We start from the raw sequence: 26,369 nt of genomic DNA on the forward strand, positions 1-26,369 counted from the left end.
CTTCATTTAAATGTCTGTTTATATGAGAGTTTGTTGGATTGATTTGGTTGATGGTTTCAAATTTAATGACATTGTTTGACTGGTGGTTTGCTAAATGGCATTTAAGTGATGCTCTGAACTGACAAAATTGTAACCTTGAATCTGATCCCTCTTCCTAGGGACAGTGTGAATTTAAATTTTAACTCACTCACTCACTCACTCACTCCTAGGGACAGAATCAGTCACAGTCGAGCTTCATTGGTCCAAGTGATCTCTGTTTTACATTGTCACAGGCTCGTATTACAATGTCAGTATCAATCTTCCTCAAAAGTGACTTAGTTGTTAGGAAAACAGCCTACATTCCACTGATAGTATGTTGACAGGCTAGATTATCCTGGTCTGTGCAATACAACATCCTGTTGCATCCATTACATCCTCATCAGCCAAGGGTAGTTTTACAACTGTCACCAGACACACGTAGGTGGAGCAAGACAAGAACTTCCTTACAATCTGATAGTCTGTCATCTGTCTATATTAACCATGGCATCTTGTGACTCAGATTGTCATGAGAGCAGACAACCAGGATGTCACGTTCTTGCTTGTTAAGGTGCCACTTATTAATGTTATAGTAAACAGATTTGCCTGACGGCAGAAGCTTTATAAGGAGTGATAAGTCTTGGCTTTGTCAGTTCTGTGATCATTGTGGGCTATAATTAAGGCTCACATTATCACATGATGTAGGTCCATGTGTTGTCATGATGGGTAGTATCTATAACAACAACTTGTGAAAGATATTTTTGGTCAAAAAATTTGATGGCTCGGTCGAGGTTGTGCTCATCCTCTATTGATTCTCAGCTACCATGGTTGTATAGGTCTGATCAAATGTAAATTAAGGAGGTGTCCGTGGTTGAGTCTTGCTGTCTCCTTCTGCCCCTCCTGTTTGAAGATTTGTGAATTGTGTTTTCTAGTATCTCATCTTATCCGGGGGCGGTGGTGTAGCCTAGTTAAAGTGTTCTGTCGTCACGCCAAAGACCCGGGTTCGATTCCCCACATGGGTACAATGTGTGAAGCCCATTTGTGGTGTCCCCATATTGCTGGAATATTGCTAAAAGCGGCATAAAACTGAACTCACTCACTCACTCATGTTATCCCAGATATACTTCACTTTCCTTTGCTGATGCCATAGCTTGTAGTGATCAGGACCTTGGAGAGATTATGGAAAGTGTGAATTGTCGCCAAGTTCCCTGACAAACATTCTCTAATGATGACTGTAGTCCCTTGTAGTGACTTCCCTGTGTATGCCTCCCCCTGCTTTCCTTGTAGATGGTTTCATGGTAAGATATCCCGAGGTGACGCTGAGAGGCTGCTGAGTCCCCCGGAAGATGGTCTGTTCCTTATACGAGAGAGCAGCAACTACCCCGGGGACTACACGCTGTGTGTGTGTTGTGGCAGTAAGGTGGAACATTATCGCATTCTATACCGCAACAACAGGCTCACGGTCGACGAAGAGGTGTATTTTCGGAACCTTGCAGAATTAGTACAGGTAGCAGAACAAATTGAGAAATTATGAACCGATCTTGACTAGCTATAAATACATGATCATTGTGAGTAAACTAAGTGTTAGCGTGTTACTAAAAAGTCAGATAAGGAGTTGATATGTTCAGCTTGAACACATGGACCACCATGGTTGTTGTGTGAAGGACGTAGGCATGATAACCAATTGTAGTTTTGTACTTTGTGCACTTCTGAATGATGCTGCACTAATATTACAGGCATTTGGAGAATACTTCTATGGAGATATGAGGGGTGTGGAAAATCAAATCGTGATGGCTCAAATAATTGGGAAAACTGAAAATCAGCTTCTGTTGTACATTAGCCACCTATAAATTTAGCAGACTGTTCGTCAGTTTTGTATACAATATCAAATATCTGTAACAAGTAATGAATTAGTTTTGAAAGAGCATAAACATCCTGTTTCCTGATCAATCTGACAGGCAGCTTTGTTGTTGTTTACTTCCTTGTTCTAACTGAGTTCTATTTTTAGAACACACTCTCTGATTGATCTTACTCCCACTTTTGAACATTCTCTGATTGATCTGAATCCCATTTACAGTCCATTGAGACATAATGATAACGATGAATTGCAATCTATCACAAAAACAAATAGACATAAAAGAATCAAACCAACACGGACTGCAATAAAAACAACAGACCAACTCTAGAAAGGAACTGAATAATTTATGTCACAAAAATGAAGAAGTTGTTTAAGAAACTGTCATCATTTATTTGTGCGGTTACAAGGGCGCAGTGGCAACTAAAGGAACAACGCAAAAAGTGAGATGCATGTGCGTTAATGGGTTCTCAACAATTTTTTGAGCTGGCGAGATGACACGTACCCCAGCTCCACATGCAGTGTGCTGTATGTACTTAGTAATTGCATACTTGGGTCACCCCCTGTCATTTTTATCCTTGAAGAAATCATAGACTTTGTAAATAATAGACTTTCATTTTCATTCACTTTGTCAATCAGCAGTAATCACACGTCTCTGACGTCACTAATGCACGTGCATCTCGCTTTTCGGGCTGTTCCTTTAGTTGCCACTGCGCCCTTGTGACAAACCTGGAAAACGCACAAATAAATGATGACAGTTTCTCAAGCAACTTTTTATATTTTTGTGACACAAATTATGCAATTTTTTCAAGATTTTGTCTGTTGTCTTTATTGCAGTCTGTGTTGGTTTGATTCTTTTATGTCAATTTGTTTTTGTGTTAGATTGCAATTCATAGTTATCATTTTGTCTCAAACGGACTGTAGAACATGTTCTTTGATACCATGTAGCACAAATATAGATATAAATTCGTTAGGTTACAGATGTATACAAGGGGTGTATGACAGGTTTAGAAGTTATATGTTTTACATTACATTATGAACTGGAACTAGACAACAAAAATACATTTTCTTCTATTTTGTTTTTGCAAGACACCATTTTTGTCAGTATTCCAGTGATATTTGACTGTTATCCAAGGAGAAGTTAAAACACCTGATATTTCCACACCCCTGCAATATGTGTCCTCCCATGATAATAGTGTGACAGCATGCTGCATGCCTTGTAGGTGTATTGTACTGATACCACTGTGGACCTGTTGAAGACCCTCACCCAGAATAACCACAAATAATCTCTTCAATAAACATGATAAATCTCTTTCATGCTTAAGTTTCAAGTCTACATTCAGTCATAAGTATCTGTAGAATTTTCCTTATCAGATATATTTCTAATTAGCCCATTTGTTTTTTAGTGTCAGTATTTAATATCAATCTGTATTCCTCTGATTTAATGGGTTTGTGTTCAGCTTGAAATGCCAAGCATCTTACAAACCTCAATTTAAGAAGAATCTTGACCATACTTCTGTTGTTTGGATCTTGTAACCATAGTAACTCTAATCCCTGTATCGCTAGCATTACAAGACTGATGCTGACGGCCTTTGTACAAGGCTAGTGCGCCCAGTCAAAAAGGATGGGGAGAGTTTTACGACAGTCAGTGTACAGGATTTCCAGTCCAGCGGCTGGGTCATCAAGATGGACAATCGCTTAGAGTGGGAGAAAATTGGCAAGGGAGAGTTTGGAAGTGAGTATAGTCAGAATTAAGGAAACCTTAAGTTGTATGATTTAGCATTGGGCACATTTTCTACTTTGGCTTTCAACTTGTGGCATTTGATGTTCATAATCTTCCATTTCCATGAAACCAATGAATGTTTCATGTGACAGATGTGTGAAAGAGCATATGAAAGTTCTGTATATATAACAGATATGTAAATAGGTTTCATTGTGTTACAGATGTATACAAGGGATGTATGACAGGTTTATTGTGCTACAGATGTATACAAGGGGGTGTATGACAGGTTCATTGTGTTACAGATGTATACAAGTGGATGTATGACAGGTTTATTGTGCTACAGATGTATACAAGGGGGTGTATGACGTGTTCATTGTGTTACAGATGTAAACAAGGGGATGTATGACAGGCTCATTGTGTTACAAATGTATACAAGGGGGTGTATGACAGGTTCATTGTGTTACAGATGTATAAATGGGGGTGTATGACAGGTTCATTGTGTTACAGATGTATACAAGGGGATGTATGACAGGTTTATTGTGTTACAGATGTATACAAGTGGATGTATGACATGTTCATTGTGTTACAGATGTAAACAAGGGATGTATGACAGGTTCATTGTGTTACAGATGTAAACAAGGGATGTATGACAGGTTCATTGTGTTACAGATGTATACAAGGGGTGTATGACATGTTCATTATGTTACAGATGTAAACAAGGGGATGTATGACAGGTTCATTGTGTTACAGATGTATAGATGGGGTGTATGACAGGTTCATTGTGTTACAGATGTATACAAGTGGATGTATGACAGGTTTATTGTGTTACAGATGTATACAAGGGGATGTATAAAGGACAACCTGTTGCCATCAAACAACTGAAAGATAAGGACAAAGCTGAGCAGACTTTCCTCAAGGAGGCATCTGTCATGACGTAAGTTCCTTCATAAAAAATATTACACCTCAGTAAATCCTGTTGGTGCATCTCATCATTTATATACGATCATAGTCTTTTGTATGTGTAGTGGTATCTCCTTGCATGCAGTCAAACATAACCCATGAACACCTGTATTAGAATTGGTCTTCAGCAACCCTTGCTTGTCGTAAGGCGATTAATGGGATCGGATGATCAGGCTTACTGACTTGGTTGACACATGTCATCGTATCCCAATGGCGTAGATTGATGCTTATGCTGTTGATCACTGGATTGTCTGGTCCAGACTCGATTATTTACAGACCGCCACCAGATAGTTGGAATATTGTTGTGTGCAGCGTAAATCAACAAACCAAACCAAGCAGTCCCAATATACTTTCATCATATTTAAATGGACTCTGTCCGTGCGTGCGTCTGTCCGTCCGTCCATGCACATTTGTCTTTTCCGGAGCAGAACTCTAAAACCGTTCAATATTCCTTCACCACACTTGGCACATACATGGATCTGGTGGTGTACTGGTGCCTTTTGGTAGTTTTGGAATTCTGAATTAAATATTTTTGACGTTTCCATGGCAACAAGTTCTACTTTGACTGAAATTGGTGGTAGTGCTCTTTTCCGGAGCAGAACTCTAAAACCGTTAAATATTTCTTCACCAAACTTGGCACATAGATAGATCTGGTGGTGTACTGGTGCCTTTTGGTACTTTTAGAATTCTGAATAAAATGTTTTTGGCGTTTCCATGGCAACAAGTTTGACTTAGACTGAAATTGGTGATAGTGCTCCTTTCTGGAGCAGAACTTACCAAACCTTTCAATACTCTCCTTCCACTTTTCTATATACACACCTAAATATTTGACATAATCATAACTCGTAGACATAATCATGAAGAGTATATTACCATTGATGACTTTGTCTTCTTGTTTCTAATGATTTGAAAGTTTTTCAGTTTTCTATATTTTGCTTATTTCCACTATTTTGGCCTACCTTGTGTCTAACAGATGTCATCAGATAGGTGAAAGGTACCCATGCAGTATAAAGTACAAAATAGCAGATGCATTTAACTCGAAAAATAATATGCACGGTTAGCAAACACACTGGCAATATTTCTCAATTGATTAATTCAGTCAGCGGACAAGAGTAGTGGTAAATTCCTTGTGTTTTTTCTGCCAGGTCGCTACGACACACCAACCTGGTCCAGCTGATTGGTGTGGTCCTCAGTGATGAGTTCTTCCTTGTCACAGAGTTCATGGGTAAAGGCAACTTGGTAGAGTATCTCCGAAGTCGTGGTCGCAGTGTCATCACGAAAAAGGACCAGATTAACTTTGCTACGTAAGTTGAAAAGTTTCTAGTTTTCACCTGAGCAGAGCTTTCTATGTTTTAAGTCATGTGTTGTCAGACTTATATCAGTTATTATTTTAATTTTTGGGACTGTAACTTTGAACAATAGTGGTTAAGTAGGATTTTGTTTTTAAAATTTGAATGGTTAGGCTCAGTATTTACTAATGAATATTTGACAGTGAGTGAAATTGGTCATTTTCACAGGATAAAGAGTGCATTATCTGATTGATTAAAGGTGATCACTTCATTTGGAGGGATGTTCTTTTTGCAGTGACACGTCTGCGGCTATGGACTACCTAGAGAATAAAAACCTAGTGCACAGGGATCTAGCAGCTCGTAGCGTCCTCGTACATGATAATGGTACTGCCAAGGTACGTTCACAAAACAGGCCTCTATGATCTTTACTTCCAGTAAACCCTCACAATGAAATGTTTCAGTTCTGTTCAGTTTAATGTTTTCATACGTATTGACCCATATTATGGACATGTATATTATCCAGTTGTATTACATTGTGCATGTATCATGGTAATGTGTCGTATTACATTTCTGTCATGAATTTAATCACAGACTTTTCTAGTCCAGACTCGATTATTTACAGACTGCTATATGTGCTGAAGTCCTTTACAATTAACTGTAGAAACATTTTGTTTGTTTGATTTGATACAAGGATAACATTTAGCATATATCATAATGGGATATTTTTATTGATCAAGCTTGAAAACAAACACTGAGATAATTCATGCTTCACAGAGTTATGCCCCTTGTTTGATGTTTTGAAATCTGTGTACATTACCACTAATGTCCCGGAAACCACTGTAGATGAACATATTAACATGGTGTACAGTTCCACTAACTTGTGGGCAATCATTAAGGGATATTTTTATTGATCAAGCTTGAAAACAAACATAGATCATCCATGCTTCATAGAGTTATGCCCCTTGTTTGATCTTTTGAAATCTCGGTACATTAACAACCAAGTACCACATTACCCAAGGTGCCTCTATTGCATTAGTAGTGTCAAGCTATCAATGGAAGTCCCACAATGAATTTTATTGAACTGCTTCATAGAAAATACCGTCTCTACCCATCAGGAAAAGTCACTTCCACCTCCCTAATATGTCTAGAAGTGATGTTTTACAGCATTGTGTAGTGTATGTGTTTTATTATATTCCACGGAACTTATCATATAGCATCACAACAAGGCAGAGTGTCTGTCACGATTGGAATATATACTATGACAACCAAAATACAGAAATTATTGCTATGCTATGATGTTATAGAGGTAGTTTTCTTAGAATTTTGCTTAATGATAACCATTTGTTGTTTCAGTTTATTCAATATTTCACATTATGCCCTTGATGTGATGTTGATGGGGTCCATTTTTCAAGATATTATATGTTTTTGGCCCATGTGTTGACTCTCATTATACATCTGGCTATGATGTTGCACCTCTAATGATCACAGTTTAGTGATATACAATGTTTATGCCTCTTGACAGGTTTCTGACTTTGGTTTAGCCAAATTTGAAGACTTTAGCACTGATGGTGGCAAGTTCCCGATCAAGTGGACAGCACCGGAGGCATTACGGGACAATGTAAGTCAGAAGCAGCAGACAATTCCTTTTTCCAATCTTCAAGGAGTACTTGGCTGTGTTTTTTGTCTCTTAGTGTTGAAGCATAATTTCAGATGCAAATTGTAGAGAAGATGTTATTCATACATTATCATGTATTAAAAAAAATCTCAGTTGTAATATTTTTTTAACTGAATCACTTGTTAATTTTGAAAATGTGTGTATGGCTGACTTTCCAACTCCAGATTGTTTTATAAATCAGTTATACAAATTATTCTTTATCTTGATATATATAAAAGGGAAATGTTGTAGATCATTGTGTCCTGTGATGTTTTTTTTGTTGTGCAAATTTCACACTTTGATTCCCCTAAATTTGATATCTCCAGTTTGTTCACCTGAAGCAATATGATGTAGTTTTGACTGCACATTTTGCAAAACAGCAATTTTCCAATTGTACCTGAGGGTGTCATTATGTTCAAGAGTATACAGTACTAGAAAGGAAATATGTTCTGTATATTACCTGTCACAAAGCCATACAGTCCAGTTTATCCATCTCCAAAGAATGCTGACACAATTTTTCCAATTGCTTTTACAGGCCTTTACAAACAAATCTGACATGTGGAGTTTTGGCATTCTACTGTGGGAGATTTACTCATTTGGAAGAGTACCATATCCTAGGATAGTAAGTATATATATGTTCATTAATCTTCAGTGTTTTCACCAAACTATTCTGTTTGCAATGCAAGAATATTTCACTTAAATTTTTGAGTATATTCCTTCATCAGGTCATCATTCACCTGATGAAGGAGTATGAATATACTCCGAAACATTGTGTTCCTCAAATAAAGAAGTTGACATTGATAAATTCTCGCCTTTATGTGTATCATGTCTAAATGCTGTTCTAAGATGATAGATATATAGTATATAGAATACATGGACAGTGCCTCCCCTTATAACAAGTGATTGTTTGTTTCAGCCTCTAGCTGATGTGGTGGTGCATGTAGAGCGTGGGTACCGGATGGAAGCCCCTGAGTGCTGTCCCCCGGAGGTCTATACCATCATGAAGAAAGCATGGGCATTAAAGCCTGAAGACAGGCCCACGTTTCACAAGGTGTTAGAGGAACTAAATGCCTTGAGATCAGTGAGGGTGTAGAGTTACACTACAAATGACCAACAATGCTCCACTTGATTCTATGAGACTGTTACACTCTGTGTCAATCTTATTTCTACCAAGTGTATTATTTATTCCATGTGACGTACAAAACTTTGTCTCCCTAAATATTAATGAAAGGTCTCACAAACATTCTGTAAGATTCTTTGATTTATCAAAATGGTTACAGGCTATTTATGATACAAATTTGTTACTTTTTAATTGAAACAGGAGCGAAAGTATGGCAATATTATGGCCCACCAAACTGTCTCACAGAACCATCTTGATCTTGGGTGGAAGTTTAAATTCATTGCTCAGGTTCTGTTCCAGATGAAGTTTCTATACTTGATACATTCGTCAAGACATGTACATACCCCACACATCAACACAATTAAGTAGTGAGCATGTGCCCTGCAGATATTTGTTACACGTATTGCCAGCTGGAGTGTACAGGGTTTCACTGTTAACAAATGCAGAGGCGTGGCCAGATATAATTGGATAGGAGCAGGGGTTGTCTACAAGTAGTTCAGCCTGTATGTCTTCACACTGTAGTCAGCCAGCGTGTGACATCAGCAGGTGCCCTCCATAAGGCACAGTATTACATCTGTGAAGGTTGTGCTCGTTGTGACACTGGATGGCACAGGTGTGTTAAGGCACTGTGTGATGTGTGGCGGTGCTGTTGTGCAATGGAGCATACGTTAAATTCAATGCTTGACATGACTACACAACAGTTACGTAAAACAAACTGTAAAGTCTGACCTAGGTTCCAAGTGGAAGAAAACCTGTCTTGATTGCTACAAATAACCAATATTGTGCCTATTTTGCTTTTCTACTAAGTTACACAAATTATGTACATAATTTACAAATTATTTGTGTATCCATTTGTTAATATTATCAATACCATTGATGTGTGGTGTATAAAAGCCACAGGGTTTATTTTTTGGATTGAAAAGCTAACCCTGCACAATGCAAATGCATGTATGCTCAAATGGATGCTTGCGTGCAACTGTATGTATGAACACCCTCACTCCAGTACACATGAGAATAGCCACCAACTCTGAGTACTTATTTATTAGATACAGTCTTCATATCAGTTAACCGATTACCTACATTTGCTTTAGTACTTTAATAGTCTCAACCTCTTTCATTTCCACTATGTAGTTTTAGACATTTGGACTCTGTACTTTAAGTATTAAGTGATGGCCGATGGAACTTTATCCAGCAAATTCACTATTTCACATTACACAAACACAGCTGCATGACCTGTAAGTCTTGTGTTGATGTTGTGAAGTGTCTTGTCTTGCCATGCTTAGCTACATTGGGCATTGTTAGACCATCAGATGAAGACCTGATCATACATCAAAGTAACCATGGTGATCGGTTTCCATGGTGAAAGTGGTTCGTGTCCAACTACTGTTTCTAGTTGGAACACTGCGTGATGACAGCATTATGCACAAACAGTATCTGTGGTGACAGTGGTCAGTGTCCTTGGATGTAGTCTGCAACACAGGAGCCAAAATAATTCATCTATGCAGATTTAAGTGTATTCTGTAAAAACCAGTTTGTGGATGTTACTTAAATATATTGGTGCCTTAATGTTGTAGCTCTGTGTGTCAATGTGGGGGATGGTTTGTAATGGTTAATCAGATGCCACTATTGCTATTGCACAGTTAGGACTCAGCTCATGAGGTGTTCAGGCACTCCAATGGATGCTGGCTAGACACTGCATCTTAGAATTTCTGTAAATGTTTGAGTGTTAACTGAATCCCAATGGCAATGTATTGTATGGGTTTACATCTGTATTGGAAGTGAACTGAAAAGCTTGATGTTAAAATTTTGGCTGAAAAATGTCTGGGTGGAAATCCATGTATGTCATGTTTGTTCTTGATTGCTCTTGGTTGAAAGATTTGAGATAGTGTCACAGTGGAGAGTTGACTATCAGTGTTTTAGGCTTCTGTGATTATCCAAGCCTGCCATTGTGTATCCTATGTATATATACTCCCCATGTTGTCAAGTGGTCCTTGCACCTGTGAATGCTACCTGTTAATGAGCATTTTTGACCAAGCTTCTTCATTAGGTGTTCGAAGGTATGCTCGAGCTACTGTCTTCAAATATGTAGCTGATCGTTCTCATCGTTCTCACGATCAAAGATCTTTGTTTTGACTAAATGTTTTTGAATATTCACTGAGCATTGCTAATGGAAAATATATGTTTTGCAATAATACTCCTTAGTTCTCTTTGGTGGTACATCCTTCAGTGATCTGATCAAACTCCTTCACTAACTGAAGTGATGGAACTGTACAGGTGCTGAACCAACAGCATGTCACAGGACGTCCTTAGTACTTATCAATAGTACTGAGTGATGCCTTTCAGTACTACTAAATCATTGTCACAAACAGTAATTGCAGGCAATTACATATCTTCATGATTGATGCTTTCCAAATTAAAGCTATCTCATATATTTTTATATTTGCAACTTGAGCTTGGTTTTTAGATTTAATTATTGCTATTAAGATATTGTTTGATTTGTCAGCTTATGTTGGATCTGCTTCAGGAAAGGTTTTGTTTCTCCATATCATTTCTCTTCGTCATCATTCTGTATGTCATCCTCATTTTGTCATCAGTTATTTGTACAGATTTTGCAGAATTTTTAGGACCATGATGACAAGGTTAATTTCTTGTAATAAAATGAAATAGTTTGAGAATGCTGAAATCTCCTTACAGCCTCAGTTATTTTATACACAGATTATTATTATCACATAAGGCAGGCATCATGATAATTCTGACAACTTCCTCATCTCGTGCTCATCGCCTTGTCAGTCTCTTGGATGCGCATGGATACAGAGTTCTGTTGTACACAGGTGGACTGCATTTGGCATGACATGGCCATTCACGATGTCAGTTTATCTGCCCATTTTACAGGAAATAATGTATGTTTTACACATTTGAAATTTTATCAGTCATGCTTGTCACCAAGTGACCAGTACCACCACACCTCATGGCTAATATAGTGATTATAAAGACACCAGTATTTTGCTTGTGCCAATGAAGTCCGTCATCCCAGGTTTGTTATCTACCCAGTAACTAGAAGCTCAAGCAACCTCAATAGCATATAGTATTCAAAATAGGTTAAGAACACCCAAATATTTCATAGTTAATCTGCCCTGGTGGGTATTGCAACAAGCAGCCTTCAAGTTATGTGTGTTTCCTGATATCCTTAGAAGAGTTCACCAGGGCAAATACATATTTTGTTCACATTTTCAATCATATCAGCAAGAGCTTGTCCATTCTACTCAAGTAACACCATTTTATAATAGGAATCATCGATAAATCTGTAAGTGTCGAAACATTTCAGTTGTCTCATTGTTTTTTCTTAGAAAACATTGAACTGTGTGTAGTATTTATCATATGTTGACTACTATGCATATTTAACATCATAGTCCACTTGTGGCCAACATCTGTTTGTTGTCATCAAGTGCTGTTTTCATTTCATTATTTTTGTAGATCTGTATCAATGTTCAGCTGTGGTGGACATATTTTCAAAGGTTTTCAGTGAGCTGCTTGAATACACTACTAATAACGCTCTATGTTGGGATGGCTTGTGTCTGAGATCCTGTACCAGTCGAAATAAGGTCTGGTTTCTTTAAGCAATAAAGAAGAATGATTGGTGTAAGCCTACTGCTGAAATATGGGTTTTTCTTGTTCGAATTGTTTTGTGAAAATGACCCCACTTAGACATTTCAAACTGCATTGTGTGTTTTCTTGCATGTCACCACTGTTTAACAGAACAAACAGTATTTCCAGCTCATGTTTGGGATCCAGTAGAGGTTGTTTGTATGCTATGCAATATTTGGAAAGACTTTAAGTACATGAATTTGTAGAACTTTGTACATGACTTTCTCCTTTTACAGTTAACACGTTATAGCTCACCTAAAACCTTTGACTTAACTCCATCAGCATGATCAGTAGCGATTATAACCTCATACTCTGGTGTATTGAAAATGCATTCTTGTATTTTGTAGTTTTTGCAATTTATTATTTTTGTAGCACATTATTTCATCTGATTGTTAACAATATGCCTATGTCATATCAAAATATCAGAGTGACATGTTGCCTGATGATGTTCTGGGAGTACAGAATATTGTAAGACAGTATCCTGACAGTTAGTCCTGCACATTGTTATACTAACAACACCATGCCATACACCAGGTTATATTTGTGGTTCCACAAGGTATACCTTGTTGCTACTATACTATGTACTGCACTTCTTTGAGAGGAATTTTAGAAGTTGTATAGATGAAGGAAAACCAAGTTCTATGGATAGGCAACTTCTTTATTGCAAAAAGTGTGACGTTTCGGTGTAGGTACTAACACCGTTATCAAGCACTTGCAGTGTTAGTACCTACACCGATACGTCAGACTCATTGCAATAAAGAAGTTGACTATCCATAGAAGTTGGTTTTCCTTTATGTACTGCACTGACACAGTCACTTGATATGTGTAATGGAAAAGCAATCTTTTCTCATTTCGACCACTGAGTATGTTCAGGGCAGCTAGTGAGTTGTCTCAAACTTGCAGATAAGCTTTAGGAGGAGGCTGGGAAAGATACTAATACTAACATTATTGCAGTTTGAACCCTAAAGTTGGGTGTAATGACTTATATGGAGGATGCTACAACTCGTCCATAAGGTGGATGCTATAGATTCATGTTATGGATGTTTAAGCTTCATATTGATGTATGTGTTGGATCCTGTTCCATCCGGGTTGATGTAGTTCTATCCAGTTAATGCAGGTTCATCCGGTTGAATCGGTTTCATCTGGTTGAAGCAGTATCCTGGATCCTGTTCCATCCGGGTTGATGTAGTTCTATCCAGTTAATGCAGGTTCATCCGGTTGAATCGGTTTCATCTGGTTGAAGCAGTATCCTGGATCCTGTTCCATCCGGGTTGATGTAGTTCTATCCAGTTAATGCAGGTTCATCCGGTTGAATCGGTTTCATCTGGTTGAAGCAGTATCATCTGGTTGAAGCAGTATCATCTGGTAGATGCAGTTCCATCTGGTTGATAGTATCCTTTCATACGTACATGCATTGAACCATATGATGGATGGAGTAGATCTACTGTAAATCATGAAATCTATTAAAGAGAAGACAAACTCTTAAAATATGTCATGAAGTTCATGTGAGTAATTCTCCTTTGGACAACTAGCAAAGAAAATACATCTTCATTAATAAATGCAGTTGACTTGTGTCATTAGCATTAATTTCATGATTTCCAGTATCTGGTTAATGCAGCTGATCTCTATTGTGGTTGCAGTACAGTGTAGTAGTCAGATGGTATTGGATGCTTGAACCGGTGTGTTTAGTGTAGCCTTCTCCATCGACAGCCTCTGCCTGACAGAATGGATGTATATTTGTACATGGTATCATCATAATAACAAATAAACACATATTCCAAATTTGGAGTTATATTTATATTTTGTCTGTATATGTCAGATTATACTTTAAATGGTGTTAAGAATATGTGAAACATTCCATTTTGAGTCATTATTTGCAGGGTGTGAAGCAGTTCTATATAATAGTGGCAGCTAAATGCGTTGCTCACTAAAGTCAGAGACTTTATGCCTGGTTTTCATTCAAAATCCAGCTTGGAAGTATTTCTGACACTAAAGGCCAACATCAACAAGAGTACTTGGAACACCGTATAAGAATGCATCAATGGGGATTTCAGGAAATCTTGTCCATGATGTTGATGGTGATGTCATGAATGAATCAATAAATGGATGATCCCTATGTATAAGTTCAAGGTCAAACGGTGTCACATAATCATTGTTTTCAAGCAATGCTGTTTTCAGTCCTTTGGTTAGAAATGTCTTGGTGGAAACTTGACTAGATCAGGAGGATGTGATCAAGTGTTAATTTAGATTTAGTTGGCCAGGAGGTAAGGTCAAGATCTCACGAGATTTTATTTTAAAACGTGGGTCAAAACTCGCACCTTTGATTCATGAGACTAAAGAAAACCAACCTCACTTTATTCCGGGAATCTACTTGCCATATTATTACTTGTAGAAACATGAAGGAATAGTAAAAAAAAATCTCCAAGCTTCATTCATATATTCAGATGATGAGTATGGTTCTCTTTGGAACCTTTAGGCTACCTTACCGCCCTCATAGATTAGGACTAGTGATGAGGGTGACTAAATTCTGAAGGGTGCCCCCACATGAACAATGTTTCAGTATACATGAACACCATACATAAGGGTCACCGTCGTATTAAATATCAGGGCTGGCTTGTGCTTGATTCCCAGATGTGTGATACTCTTTCCCCCATTTGTTATGTGGAATACTTGAATATCGTAAAACCATATTTACTCACTCCGTTAATTCATTCTGAATAAAAACCCAACAGAACAGTTGAGACTATATTTCCTGATCGCAAGTCTTTACATACAATCGATACTTGCAATATGAAATTGTCTGGAAGGTCATGTAGGAGAAATAAGTGTTGCAGCCATGATACAGTGGTGTTACCCTCCGTAATTAACCACAGGCTACAGGTTGTGAGATTGTCAAGATAATATAAGTGAGGAAGCACATGAAGGTTTATAGTTTTACTGCATTGGACGCACACGGGTTTTATAGCGGTGAGTATGTTGGGTTTAAGACCTTGAACAGTATGGAAACCAGTCAGAAACAAATGTTGATACAAAAGTGCGTGTTCCTTATCAAGGTGGTTTGAGGTATGGACTTTCTGTTTTACAGTTGTACATATTCAAAAGGGTAATCTCGTTATGAGGTAAAGTTGTATTCAATACAGTATCTGACAACATGTGGGGCGGTGGGGTAGCCTAGTGGTTAAAGCGTTGGCTCGTCACGCCGAATACCCGGGTTCGAATCCCCACATGGGTACAATGTGTGAAGCCCATTTCTGGTGTCCCCCGCCGTGATGTTGCTGGAATATTGCTAAACGCGGCGTAAAACCAAAACTCAGTCAGTCAGTCAGTCTGTCAACATGTTTATTCACTGAAAAGGATGTTACTTGTCTGAAGAGCATGTTTTATATATGTATACATAGGTGCCTAGTTTCCTTTTCTATAAACAAATCTTACGGTACCGAAGGTAGGTATAAACGTTCAATATCGATAGAGAAGACTAAGTCAGCTGGGCTTCGATTGGGTAGGGTGGGTTCATTATACAGATTTTGTAGGAATGTTTAGGAGCATTTAGCAAAATGTGGTAACTGCGCTTCTTTCGTTTTTGTATGGAAATAAATCTGAAATCCAAATCTGGTGCTGACTGACATGACTGTTTGGGCGAAAGTGCATCGCCATGGGACTGTTTAAGCTATCACCAGGTGTAGTCTACTTTAACACTCGTTGACAGTTTCTGCACAGCCAGAATTGTCACAGATGGAGGCCTGGTTTTAGTTGACACCTTTAGAACGTGGGGTCATGGACGTGGAAAAGTACATATTCGTTATTAAGGTTTTTTTAGATAAGGACTTTCATAGATTCAGATGATGAATATGGTTTTATGCCGCCTTTAACAATATTCCAGCAATATGACGGCGGGGACACCAGAAATGGGCTTCACACATTGTACCAAATATCTTAAATAACATTCAATATTGATCGAGAAGACAAAGAATTGCGTTGACGGAGTTTTGTTGCAAGGTACAGAAATGCTTTTGTTTAGGGACCTGTTCGTGGTGCACTAGCATTTACTTTGGTAGTGCTTGGCCCACTGCATCAGTTATATGACTCCTGTATTTTCTCGAAATGAAAGCTTGATCCCTCCCTATTACGTATTCAGCCATCATTTTGGGTTATGTCGAACCTCGGATAACTCGAAGTATTTGCGTATGCCCCTCTGACTTCGACACAATGCTGTTTGACAAAACTTAAGAGAACAGTCAACCGAAATAGATTCCACTCCGCGTGAAAAGCAAAATATCTTCTTTCAGTGGCATTTAGAAGCTGGTATGATGAAGAGGAACGTCTTATCTATTGCAATAAAGAAGCTGTCGGTCCATACAAAAAGTGTTTCTCTTCAAAGGCAAAATAGTGTTGAAAACACTTTGAATGGATCACTAAAACATGGCTTAATTGTGGAAATGCTAAACCTGCTTTTTCAGTAACATTTGTGTTGATTCCGGGAACTAGGGATTAGATTTAAATCGCCCGTTTCAACTTTATACCAAAGGAGGTTTTTGTTGTCAACCGAGGTCCAAAACATCTTGTTCCTTCTTTTATTGTACACTTTCTTGATTCACGTGACTGCAGGAAAACAAATTATATAACACTCATATCAGATTACACAACTTGACCCACCTTGGTCTTGTCTGTCGAAGTATCTCCCGTATTGTACATACTTGATTCACGTGACTGCAGGAAAACAAATTATATAACACTCTTATCAGATTGCACTACTTATTTCACTCTGGCCGTGTCTCTGGCATTTCTTGGTGACTATATATTATGTCAGTCAGTCAGTGCCCAGTCACAGATCCGTATAATGTGGAGGTGCGTTCGTCTAGCAGCGCTTACCCTGCCCTTCTGCCTGTCCATGGTGGGAGGTGCAGCAGAAATATTCAAGAACCCTGGCTTCGAGAGCACCAACCCCCTCAGTAGTTGGGAATGTGTCTCCTGTCATATGGCAGTGGCCAGTGACCACACAGAGGGCAGACACTCACTCAAGGTCTCGGCACGGTAGGGGCAAAGACCATGGTCAGTCGACATTCACATTGTTTGGTGGTTGGATTGATCCACGAAGTGCATTTACCCATATCCATTCCTACGAACAGTTAACACTGTTATAATGTGCAAATTCCGATTAATCTCCACATTCTTTTTTCGTGTTTATACGATCAGTTTGGCTGGTGATACACATATACGGGGGACTTCAGTGAGTCATCTCAACTTCTCTTTTGAAATATATTTATCATAAACATGTACAGTCCGTTTGAGTCAGAAACGGACCGATGAATTGCAAATTTTATCATTGTACAAAATTGCCACATAAATATAAATAGTACACATGTTTATCATTTACTAATACCCAACAGCTTTCTTACATTTGAAAATTTTCCGGCCTCCACCAAAAAAGTTGTTTAAGAAACTATCATCATTGAAAACGCAAAAGTTGTTATCTGTCGCGGAGGTGTGAAACCGCAGAAACGGAACAGCCAGTCATGGCGGGGGACATCTCAAAATCTATTCCGGGAGACCTGTCGGTTCCTCGTCTGTCGTAGTGTCATAGTCACGACTTAAAGGGATGACAAGTGGTGCCACAGTTGCCTGTTGTAAGCCATCCCGAGACCAGTAACCTTGTTCAATGACGATAGCTACCTTGTTTACCCAGTTTTGCCAAGTTACAGTCGTCATTTTGTTAAGGGATTCCTTAACCAAGACCTCTACGTCACGTAATCTAAAAGTTGTGGCAACATCTCCTGTGACAATACCCCATACCATTTCAATGGGGTTAAGGTCACAGTGATAGGGTGGAAGTCGCAGAATATCGTGACCCTTACTTTTTATGTAACTGTCAACTTTGTAGAAAGGTTCACCTTTGTGGGTTTTTATGATCTTATATAGCTGAGGCTTCGTTGCCTTTGAAGGCCGTGCGATCTGAAATTTGTCGAGCCATGATATCATATCACCTTTTCGACTGTTCGATGTCGGGGCTTTACTGTCGGGGTCCTGCACTCTGTGGTATGGGGCATTGTCCATTACGATAAAAGACTTCTCTGGTAGAGCTGGTACCAACTTGTTTTTAACCCAATCGAGGAAAACCGCACCATTAATCTCGGAATGGTAGTCTCTGTTATCTGTGGACTTTGCCCTGAATACCAAGTCGCAGCCTGGGCGAAAGCCTTTGCTGGAGCAACCAGCACGGAGAATGATTAGTCTCTCTCCTTTCCCTAGAGGCAGCTTTCTACGTGACCCCTTATCACCCCCATCGGGTACCCACTGACTGCTGGCAGTGTGCGAGGCATTGACCCAGGTCTCGTCCAAGTACACTGGCTCGAACCCTTCCTCGCGCTTCTTCTTTATAACCCTGAGGAAATTATTTCTCAAGCGAACGATATCAGGGCGTTCACAGAGTACTGACCTATTCTCCCCCGAAATTTTCTTATAACGATACCCGAAAGAGTGTAAGAGTCACCAGAGCGTGTACTTTGATACTCTGAGGTTGTGTTCTTGCTCCAAATGATTTTTTAACATTTTCAGCGACATGTATTTGTTTTCAGAATAGAGCTTGTTGATGGACTGCCTTACAAGGTTCTTTTGAAAGTTGTCCAAATGTTTTACTTTGTGTGATTTTGACATGACCCCTACCTGCTTCGCATCACCCTCACAATGTTTGTGTTCCAGAACATTTGTCAGTACCCTTGCTGATACTCCTAAAGCTTTTGCTGCCTGCTTACGGACTTTATTAATGGCATAAAATGGTTTGCCCCTTTCGGCTTCAGCACGGAAAAAATCGTACACTTTAATCATCAACTGTTTCACGTCAGCATTCAACTTCATTTTTCATCAGGCATGTGTATCCCGTGCACGACGAGATAGTGGCTGTTCCGTTTCTGCGGTTTCACCCCGCCGCGACAGATAACAACTTTTGCGTTTTCTATGATGATAGTTTCTTAAACAACTTTTTTGGTGGAGTCCGGAAAATTTTCAAATATAAGAAAGCTGTTGGGTATTAGTAAATGATAAACATGTGTACTATTTATATTTATGTGGCAATTTTGTACAATGATAAAATTTGCAATTCATCGGTCCGTTTCTGACTCAAACGGACTGTAGCAGGGTGTGGAATCCTAACACAGTTGACATCCTTACTTTGTCAGCTTAAGGATTAACCTCTTTTGACGATTTGGAGAGAAGCGGTAAAAGTCAAGGAGAAATGATAATATGCTCTTTAATGTTCCTGAAAGATAAAGTGAATCCTATGATGCATTAAAGAAAAAATGTCATTTTTAACTGAGTTCGAAACATCCCCGGATAGTTTTAAAATATTGAAGGTGCACATGATCGCCCTATGGGATCAGCTAAATATATGTAGATTCAATTGAAATCGTTCACCCACATCCAGGACATTGTCAACTTATACCTTCTTCAAAGAGTATTTTCTGTTGAAAGCAATGTTTAATTTATGTAACACTAAAATTATTTCGATCTGCGCTTGCACAGTCCAGATGTACATCTTGCTCACGGGAAGAAGATATATGGCGATGTTAGAATAGACAGAAAGTGTCAGATCTGTGTTTTGAAAAATGCCGAAAATATTTATCATGTCCTAATATGCCCGTTGTATGCTTAATTCACTAAAAAATATCATGTATATTGATGTTTAAAATTATATTATATATGCCCCAGTTGAAATTTGTTGTATTAAAGTAAAGGTGCATTGTAGAAATAAGAGACTGACTGACTGAGTTTGGCTTTACGCCGCTTTTAGCAATATTCCAGCAACATCACGGCGGGGGACACCAGAAATGGGCTTCACACGTTGTACCCATGTGGGGATTCGAACCCGGGTCTTCGGCGTGACGAGCCAACGCTTTCACCACTAGACTACCCCACCGCCCCAGAAATAAGAGACACATACTGCTAATGGATATGCATGATACTGGCATAAGCTTATATTTTTCCTTATCCTGACTCATGTATTTTTGCTTGTCTCCTTTCCTTCCCGAACGTTAGTGGAACACTTGTATCTCCTTATTGAAGCTCCCTTCAATAAAACAGATGTAAAATCACTACTCACCACGAGTTATCTCCCTCGCCGTTTTGGCGGGAAAACGGCGCCACCCGTCTCTTCACTCTCTCCTTCTTCGCCCTAGTGGACGGTTGGGAGAGCACCTGTTTCTCCAATACGACACTATATCCTTTGATTAATTAGTTATTACCCTATATACTACCTTTATAGGGGTTTAGGGAGTATCCTTCAACAATATGGTTTGAAATTTATTCGTAATTTGACTGTTTATTCACGGTTTTGTACGTGATTGTTCAGTTGTTTACATTTCATGAAAACCTGTTTTCATTGTAGGTTTAGGTTCTCTGCTGCAGACCCGCATTTATTGTGCCCTAGCTGCACAACAACATGTACTTCCAGCTCTCGCTGTAATCTTTGTCAGCATTTAACAAAAATTCAATTTAATAAATATTTATTCTCTGTACTTAGGCGTGCTAGCGACAAATCCAGGCGACTTTTACAAGTCATGGATAAACCGGTTGAGTCCTTCACGAGCTGTCTATCGTTGTCAGATGACTTACTTCCATCAAGTGACCTGCCGGAGATGTCCTCGGAGGATGGGCGTGGGATGTTGTCCGCCACTTCGAAGAAGAGGGTTTCTACATCGGACAACTCCTCAACGCAGACGAAGAAGAAGAAGCCTTCCTCTACGCAGAAAAAGCCTCACGCCCCTAAGACGTCTAGCAACTCTACGGGGACGTCTGCGCAGACTACAAGGACCTTTTCGGCCGAGATCGTCCCGATGGAAGAGAGAGGATTATATGATGAGCCGCTGCTGATCATCCCTGAGATACAGCATAAGAGGAAGAAGCAGGCTTCTGAGCAGGTAACGTCAGCAGATCTATCTACGCAGTCCGAGGTACCATCTACACTGGCGGCAGATGAGCGATCCCTGGACCAAATTGCTACCAGCGCAGAGAGGGCAGCTCTTCAATCATCGCAGACGTTCAACCCCGGGGCCTTCATGCAGCAGTTCTCTCAGCAGATAATGGAGATGATGGAGAAGCGCTTCGCGCAGGAAAGAGCATCACATCAACCACAGGGCTCCCATGCTCAAGGCATCACCCGCAGAGAGGACTCGGACCTGCACGAAGGCAACACTGACGATACATCGGAGAGGCCCTCCAGCAAAGCTAGCTCCAGGAACAAGCCTGCGCGCAGGACGGCACGCTCGTCTTCAGAGGAGGAGGCAGAGGAAGAACCTTCACGAAGGCTACCCACCTCACAGAGGAAGAAACCTAGGACCAGAGAGACGTCTCGGGACTCGCACCCTCATCAAGATCTCTCACCTTCGCGAAGGTCATCAGACGTAGCCTCAAGGACATCATCAACATCTCGCAGATCATCACGGGATTCAACGAGGCATTCACGAACCAAGAGACGCTCACCTCCACGCAGGTCTCCGCACAGGTCTCCACGCAGGTCGCCCTATAGACGCAACTCAAAGGATTCATCTCCTACCAGGGCTCCGCGCAGGTCGCCCCATAGACGCAGCTCAACGGGTTCATCTCCACGCAGATCTCCACGTAGATCACCACGCGATCGCCACGCAGATCCCCAGCGAAGGACGATCAACCATCTCATAACAGTGGACCTGATACAGAGGACGACTGCAGTATCATCTTCTCGGACTCAGAGATAAAATATTGGATGGCTAATGGACTGGACTTAGCGTCACCCTCTAAGGAAGAGAATGCAGCACTCACGTACCTAATGAAGGACGATGATGTCGACACGATCACTCTACCGCCAATTGATCCCATCTCGGAAGTACCAGAGAACTTGGACGCAGCCTTCAGGAAGGCAATGAAGTCTCAGGCTCCGAATATCCCACAGTTCAACGCAAAGAAGTTCTCTCTACACAACATGGACCCCTTCATGAAGGCACAAGAAATCGATGACAACTATAAGATCATCAACGACACCCGGACCAAATCTTACAAGATTGAGGACAAAAAGCTGGCGCAGATAGACACGATAACCAGAAGGATGTTCTTCGGACTGAACAGATCCAGGGCAGTGAATGACACGCTCATCGCCAAGTTCAGGGACTCTACTGCAGAGGAGGACCGGATGATCTATTCTGCTCTACTCACGCAGAAGAAGGACCAGCAGTTTATGACGGACCATCTATCATCCATCTCAGCAGCGTTGACGTTAGCTAGAAGACAGGGACTACTGTCATCCTGCAACTGGAGCGAACGTTTCACGAAGTCGCTGTACAGAGCCCCATGGTCTACATCATCCATCTTCGCAGGGGAGATTGACGCCGCCGCCAAGGAAGTCACGAAGGACTCCAGGGAGGTCTTAATGATCAAGTCCATCGATACACTAGCCAGTGTCATCAGGCAGACGTCCCAGCGCTACTCGGGCAAGTCCAAGTTTGCAGGCATCCAGAAAGCAAGAGAGAAGAAAATGGTGACCTCCAGAGGAGGAAAGGACTCTTTTCGTCGCCCAGCCGGCAACTATAGAGGACGATCCGGACGAGGCAGGGCACCCAGAGGTGCCAGAGGCTATAGACGTTGAAGGACGGGGTTCGGAACGACTGGAGTCTTCCACCCCCAGCCGTTCCTGTACAACCTTCACAAGTGGGTGGACGTCTACAAAGCTACTGGGAGAACTGGGGAATTCTTCAAGATCCATTTGTATCCAACATCCTAAGAGACGGATATCGCATACAACTACAAGCAGCTCCGCCATTAACAGACAAACCTCAGAAGTTCGACTTTACAACCCATCGGACAGAGAGGCTACGAGAAGCAGTCACATCTCTACTAGAGAAGGACGCCATAGAAGTGGTGGACCAGGACCAGATCTCACCAGGATTCTACTCCCCAGTTTTCCTAGTACCAAAGAAAAACTCCAAAGAAAAGTTCCGACTAATCTACAACATGAGGGCATTCAACAGAGATTATCTACGCAAACCACCAAGGTTCAGCATGATTCATCTACCACAACTACTACATCTCGTCCGTCCGATGGACCACATGGCCAGCATAGATCTACAGGACGCATACCTGCATATTCCTATACATCCGGACTCAAGGAAGTACCTGAGGTTTATACTGGACGGACGACACTACCAATGGAAGGTCCTGCCATTTGGAATATCATCGGCCCCCTGGTTGTTTACAAGAGTGACGAAGCCCATAGTCACATACCTACATCATCGAGGTCTACGCAGTGCGTTCTACCTAGACGACGGGATTCAAGTTCATCAAGATCCCAATCATCTCAGACTACAGCTGGACTTCACCATCAGACTGCTCACACAACTGGGGTGGCTAGTGAATCTCTTAAAGTCGGACCTAGAACCTACACAGGACCTGCAGTTCCTAGGAATCCGGTTCATCACAACAGAAAACCGCATAGCAGTACCAGAGGACCGATGGCTAAAGATACAACAGACGATATCGCAAGCTCTACTCTCTCCGTGGCCACTACGACAGTGGCAGAGTCTCTTGGGTCTCCTCACGTCAGCACAAGACATGACACGCAGAGGGAGACTACAACTACGCCCACTACAGGTCTTCGTGAATGCTCATCTGGACGACCTGGACCCCTTCGGACTCCCGGACGGACTAAAACCATATCTACTATGGTGGACCCAGAGATCGAATGTTTGCGGAGGCACCTATTTAGCAGAGCTGGAGTGCAAGACGCATCTCTACGCGGACGCATCTCTCCCAAGGATGGGGAGCACACCTCGACAACGAAGTGTCAGCTGGGACATGGACCATAGAGGAGAAAGATCTGCACATCAACATGCTGGAAATGAAAGCAGTGATAAACGCCATACTCCACTGGACCAGCATTCTGGAGAATGCTCATCTGACAGTACATACGGACAACTCCACAGTGGCGTTCTACATAAACAGACAAGGATCAACAAGGTCGGCGAACCTTCTGGACCTCTGCTTTCAACTGTTCAGCATAACAGACAACCTGAACATCCACATAAGAGCATGCCACATTCCAGGAGCCAAGAATGTGATAGCAGACGCACTATCCCGTCCAACGCAGCCATCCCCAACAGAATGGATGCTACATCCAGAGATCTTCAAGCAGATCATACAAGAGATGGGAGCGCCACTAATAGACCTATTTGCCACAAGATTCAACAATCAACTCATAACATTCGTCTCACCAATACCAGATCCACGAGCATGGGCAATGGGCGCTCTAAGCATCTCCTGGGAAGGACTAAACGCTTACGCGTTTCCACCACCAGCTCTAATACCGAGGGTGTTGCAGAAAATCAGTCAGACGAAGATCCTACAACTGATTTTGGTCGCGCCTTACTGGCCAGCGAGAATATGGTTCCCCATTCTCATACAAGAACTAGGACAGCCTCAACTGCAACTACCAGAGTGGTCGAATCTGCTAGTACATCCTCACACAAAGCAAGCACACGGCAACCCAGAGGTGTTCCGGCTACACGTGTGGACTGTATCAAGGCGTGCTTGAACAAGAGAGGATATTCCGCCAGGGCAGCGAAAGCAGTCACACTAGCTCTACGCAAGTCTACACGCAACTTGTACGACGACAAGTGGCGACGATTCGAGACATACGCTTTGAAGAACGGCTTCACAGCCATAAAAGCGACACACCCTCAAGTGGCGGACTACCTTTGTCACCTAAGACAAACGAAGCGGTTAAAAGGGTCAACACTCTCAACATACCTAGCGGCATTGAGCTCAGTTATCACCATGAGGACGAGTGCAAAACTGACGAAAGTACCAGAGTTACTGGCCTTGCTACGCTCTTTTAAACTGGAGGACCAACAACAGAGATTTAAAGCTCCGGCGTGGGACCTCAACGTAGTTCTACGACATCTCACCAGTGACGTTTACGAACCATTAGATAAGACATCTTTTGAGTTCTTGACGCAGAAGACGCTGTTCCTGATCGCCTTAGCAACAGCAGCAAGGATGTCGGAAATACATGCTCTGGACTTTGAGAGAACACGGTTTGATGAAAATCAAAACATCGTGCATATGGGACTGAGATGGGACTTCATAGCAAAGAATCAACTGCCAGGTCAACCGGACAGACAGTTCCACATCCCAGCACTATCATCAGTCCTTGGACCACAGGATACGCACGACCTATCCTTATGCCCAGTGAGAGCATTGAAAGTCTACCTACAAAGATCTAAGACCAGGAGACGAAAATTCAAGCGTCTTTCGTCCCGATATCGACAGCGACACAGACGGAGGTCTCCCGCACTACGATATCTATCTGGATCAGAACTGTCATACTACGGGCCTACAAAGCAGCAGGACTTGATCCTCCAAGAGCCTCCAACCCACATGAAGTTAGAGCTCTGGCGTCAACACTCGCTCTACATGGGAATTGCTCTATCAGGACGATAATGGAGGGCTGCTTCTGGAAATCGGACATGGTGTTTGCCAACCATTACCTGAGGGACATCGCCACCGAGGACGTCTCCGGCATTCACCATTTCGGCCCACTTGTTGTTGCACAACAATTGACAGTCCCTCAAAGGCGCTGAGACGGAGTCTCGCCCTTTTTATCACATGACTTGCAAAAGCCTACACTCAGGAGAGTTCAGCTTATAGTCTATATGCACGTCTAAGACAGACTAGCATAAGTGATATGACCCAGTACTTGTAAGGATACTCGTACAGGAAAGGGTCGCTTCTCCACTTGATGCTCGCATCAAGAGATGGAGTTGCAAAATCCACATAAAATGTTAACAGAAGCAAGGACCAAAAGTTAACAATTGTGGTCTCCCCATCAGAGAAAGCTGGAAGTAAAGGGTTACAGCAGCAGCAGAGCATAGCAGTAAAATAGAAGTTCCCATAGGGGGGTATGCAAGATGTAAATCACTACATGGAATCCAGAAGTGGCTTGACCCACCACCAAATCCGACGGATTCTACAAGCAAAAAAATACATGAGTCAGGATAAGGAAAAATATGTAATTTTCTGAATAAAATTGATATTTTATACTTATCCTGACTCATGAGGTAAGCCCTCCCAACCTCCCCCGGACACTTTTG

The 26,369-nt window shown here is 41.2% G+C and overlaps 2 protein-coding genes across 3 annotated transcripts in view; both read left to right on the forward strand.

Moving 5' to 3' along the window:
* The window catches only part of LOC124256532 (tyrosine-protein kinase CSK-like), a 30,809-nt gene extending 17,712 nt beyond the window's left edge, over window positions 1-13,097 (forward strand). Inside the window, exons 5-12 of the mRNA XM_046690517.1 lie at window positions 1,303-1,522; window positions 3,437-3,605; window positions 4,425-4,527; window positions 5,699-5,857; window positions 6,138-6,237; window positions 7,365-7,460; window positions 8,032-8,118; window positions 8,413-13,097. Coding sequence (XP_046546473.1) covers window positions 1,303-1,522; window positions 3,437-3,605; window positions 4,425-4,527; window positions 5,699-5,857; window positions 6,138-6,237; window positions 7,365-7,460; window positions 8,032-8,118; window positions 8,413-8,589 — 1,111 coding nt within the window. The 3' untranslated portion in view covers window positions 8,590-13,097. The remainder of the gene's footprint in view (window positions 1-1,302; window positions 1,523-3,436; window positions 3,606-4,424; window positions 4,528-5,698; window positions 5,858-6,137; window positions 6,238-7,364; window positions 7,461-8,031; window positions 8,119-8,412) is intronic.
* A 3,967-nt stretch (window positions 13,098-17,064) lies between these two features.
* The window catches only part of LOC124256552 (endo-1,4-beta-xylanase 3-like), a 37,496-nt gene continuing 28,191 nt past the window's right edge, over window positions 17,065-26,369 (forward strand). For both annotated transcript variants that reach the window (XR_006892954.1, XM_046690536.1), the window contains exon 1: window positions 17,065-17,292. Coding sequence is in view for 1 of the 2 variants with exons in the window: in XM_046690536.1 (XP_046546492.1) it covers window positions 17,099-17,292 (194 nt within the window). In the remaining variant the exon portion in view is untranslated. The remainder of the gene's footprint in view (window positions 17,293-26,369) is intronic.

This window comes from Haliotis rubra, unplaced genomic scaffold, assembly GCF_003918875.1.
Source record: "Haliotis rubra isolate DU_JTF1 unplaced genomic scaffold, ASM391887v1 Scf63, whole genome shotgun sequence".
Taxonomy (NCBI): domain Eukaryota; kingdom Metazoa; phylum Mollusca; class Gastropoda; order Lepetellida; family Haliotidae; genus Haliotis; species Haliotis rubra.